Genomic DNA, 3705 nt, shown 5'->3' with positions numbered 1-3705 from the left:
TGCACAGAGGGGCCGAGCCATTCACTGTAATTACATGTGGCTGCCATACGCCTCTTGCAGCCCTCTTGGGCCGTCTCCCCGTCTCTCTTCCTGCCCGGAGCCCCTCCGCCTCACCCCCCAAGGGTTCTCTGACTTCTTTCTCTTGCTGTCATCCTCTTTCTCGGCCCCAATTGCTCACTGTCTGTCTCCCTCTTGCTCTGTCTGTACCCCACTCCCTCTCCATCGCCTCTGCCTCTGACCTCATCTTTATCTTTCTCTCCATCGCTGACTTTCGCTCAATTGCTGAGTCTTCTGCCTGTCCCGGGCTGTCTGTCACTGGGCGTCTGGGGCGCCCTCCTCCGTGCGCAATCTCCCACATTCTGATGCACTGTCTTGTCTTTGCTTCTACCTTTCACTGTGCCTTTGATCCTTTCTCTCTCCATGTCACTCTGGATGCCTGTCCCTGTCTCCCCATCACTGCCTGTCTCTTCTTTCCTGCGCTGTGTTTCTGTCTCCCCCCACTTCCCTTATACCATGCATCTCGGGTCCCTCTCCCTGACGGTGCACACACCACACACACACACACACACACACACACGTGCACATGTACACACCCTTGCTCGTTCACGGGCTGTGGTTTGGGAACTTTCTGTTCTAGAGTCTGGCACTGTTGCCAGATAGGGTAAGGGCTGGGTAACTGGTACAGAGACCAAGAACGAGGGCCCACGGCATTCTGGGCCATGGGAAGGGGACCAGGGCTGGGCAAACAGGAGGGCACCAGGAAAATGTCCTTCGGTCGTCTGCTTTTTCCCTAGCCCAGACCCTATCCCTCCTGCCTGGGCCAGAGGTAGTGACAGGATCCACTCAACCTGCGGAGGCAGCGCTGGAGGAGGGCTCCCTGGAGGAGGTGGCACCCTCCATGCCCCAAAGCAATGGCCCTGGGGCCTCCCAGGCCCTGGACAGCACTGACCTCGACATCCCCACAGAAGCTGTGACACGTGAGTCCTAGGGGTCAGGGGATTGGGGTGGCAACATGTAAGGGTTGCTCTAGGGAATCCAATGCAGATGGGCTGGCAGAAATGCCGTTGGTTCAGGACAAGAGAGCGTGAGGCCAGGGGCAGGGAGCCGGAGCCTGAGGCAGCCCAGCCTTCAGGTGTCAAGAGCAAATGGGCAGGAGAGACACCCGCAGTTGCTCTCTGTAGAAAGGAGCAAAACTCAGCTCTATTCCCAGGTTTAGCTCAATGTCTCCAAGGAGGTCCTGGAGGGGGAGAATTCGCCACTGTCACCCTCAGAAGCAGGGGAAGGGACAGCCAGAATCATTTTGTAATTACCAGTAAGATCCGCAAAATCTACGGACACGTTGGCACTTTCCAACTTTCTTTTCCTGCATGATCTCACGCGCTTTCCAAACTGGCCTGTATTGAGGCAGCAGGATAGCTCTTGCCAAGCCCATTTTACAGATGAGGAAACTGAGGCACAGAGACCCACTCTCCCTGGACACAGACTGGGAAGCTCAGGTCTCCTGGCCCAGTGCTCTTTCCTATGCCTGCCTGCCCAGCTGGCATGGCCGAGTGTGGAGCTGCCTTCATCCAGGGCATCTGGGGTAAGCTGGACTCCCTGGAAGTCAGGGTTACTACATCCTGCTAGTACACTGCCCTCCAGACACACCCACCAGCAGAACTGAGAGAAAGAGGTGAATGCCGTGGTCACGGAGGAGGGGGCCTGGATGGGAGTTGGACAGACACCCCTGTGTGTATGGGCCCTGAGTGTTTGCTCTGTGACTCAGCCACCACGACCACCGCCACGGCCATGGCCACAGGCGAGCTCTCTGTCTGCCCCAACCTCCTGGGCCCTTAGCTCACCACACGCTCCCGCCCTCTGGTCACTGTGCCCATGTTTAGGCAGCAGGGCAGGGGGCACCGAAGCTGGCCAAGGACTCAGCCCAGTCACCCACCATGGGGCCAGGAGGTGGGGGCAGGATGATTCAGGCCTGAACACTTTCCCTGGCCTTACCTCTGTTTACCCAGATGCAGGCACCAGCCACTGCTCAGGGCCAGAGGCTCCCAGGCCGGTCCTCCCCAGAGCCCTGTCTCCCATGTCTCCCTGACTCCCCAGCTTGTCCTCAGCAACTTTCTCCCAATCTCCATCCCCTCCCCCCTCCACTTCCTAGCTGTGGAACCTCTGGCAAGTTTTACCCTTTCTGGGCCTCAGTTTTTTCATTTGCAGAATGGGTTAGTAATAGTAGATCTGTTTGATGCTTAAGGAAGTTACTACTGGGAATTGCTGGTGGTCCAGCGGTTAGGACCCCAGCACTTTCACTGCCATTGCCTAGGTTCAATCCCTGGTCAGGGAACTAAGATCCGCACGCCACTCGGTGTGGCCAAAAAAAAAAAAAAAAAAAAAGCACATAAGGAAGTAATTACTACACTTAGAGCTCTTAACACTGTGTGTGTCTGGCACCTAGTCACAGCTCAAACCATGTCAGCTACTCGTTATAAGAGTAGTGATGGTTGTGATAATAGCAGCTTATTCCTCAGTCCCTTGCCTCCCAACCTCTGCCCCGCTCCTTGCCTCTCTGCTCTTGGAGTCCCAGCTTTTAGCCTCCAGGCTGCTCCCACCTCTGACCCTTCACTGTGTGACCTTGGACGAGTTACTGTACTTCCCTGGGACTCGATTTCCTCATCTGTAAAAGGAGGATACTGCCCTATAGAGATACTGAGAACAATTCGCATACCAAGTGCTCCGAAGGGTGCCTAGCACTGTGCTCCCACCATTACTAAAAGGCCCAGCCCCCCCAGTTAGGGGAAGCGCTGAGGCCCCCTTCCGCTCTCCTCAGCCTCCGGCTCCCGCCCCAGACATCCCCTCCCGCCAAAATCCAAACCCAGAGACCTGGCCCAGAGGGAGCTGGGGATCTAGACCCCAGGGCCTGAGAGATGGAAGTGCCCCACGTTCACGTTTACTGCGGGTCCTCAGGGCCAGAGGGTCCTGCCCAGGAGTCAGGGGTCCTTCTCCGACTTCTCCACACACACACACACACACACACACACACACACACACACACACACCTGCCCTCATCTCTTGAGACACACACACACACAAACACCCTTGCCCTCATCTCTTGAGACACACACACACACACACACCCCTGCCCCCATCTCTTGAGAGACACACACACACACACACACACCTGCCCTCATCTCTTGAGAGACACACATACACACACACACCCCTGCCCTCATCTCTTGAGAGACACACACACACACCCCTGCCCTCATCTCGAGGTACACACACACACACACACCCCTCTGCCCTCATCTCTCCACACACACACACACACACACACACACACACACACACACACACACACCTGCCCTCATCTCTTGAGACACACACACACACACACACACACAAACACCCTTGCCCTCATCTCTTGAGACACACACACACCTGCCCTCATCTCTTGACACACACACACACACCCCTGCCCCCATCTCTTGAGAGACACACACACACACACACACACACACACACACACACCTGCCCTCATCTCTTGAGAGACACATACACACACACACCCCTGCCCTCATCTCTTGAGAGACACACACACACACACCCCTGCCCTCATCTCGAGATACACACACACACACACACCCCTCTGCCCTCATCTCTTGAGACACACACACACACACACACACACACACACACCCCTGCCCTCATCTCTTGAGA

At 56.1% G+C, this 3705-nt stretch overlaps 1 protein-coding gene across 1 annotated transcript in view; it reads left to right on the top strand.

Moving 5' to 3' along the window:
- Positions 1–794: 794 nt before the first annotated feature.
- Positions 795–3705, top strand: part of LOC102984055 (myoD family inhibitor) — a gene marked incomplete at its 5' end in the record, with an annotated part of 8716 nt that continues 5805 nt past the window's right edge. The window contains one exon of the mRNA XM_028485604.2: positions 795–977. Coding sequence (XP_028341405.2) covers positions 795–977 — 183 coding nt within the window. The remainder of the gene's footprint in view (positions 978–3705) is intronic.

Source organism: Physeter macrocephalus, unplaced genomic scaffold (assembly GCF_002837175.3).
Source record: "Physeter macrocephalus isolate SW-GA unplaced genomic scaffold, ASM283717v5 random_478, whole genome shotgun sequence".
Taxonomy (NCBI): domain Eukaryota; kingdom Metazoa; phylum Chordata; class Mammalia; order Artiodactyla; family Physeteridae; genus Physeter; species Physeter macrocephalus.
The sequence above is the reverse complement of the archived record's forward strand: the minus strand, read 5'-3'. Positions and strand labels throughout refer to the sequence as shown.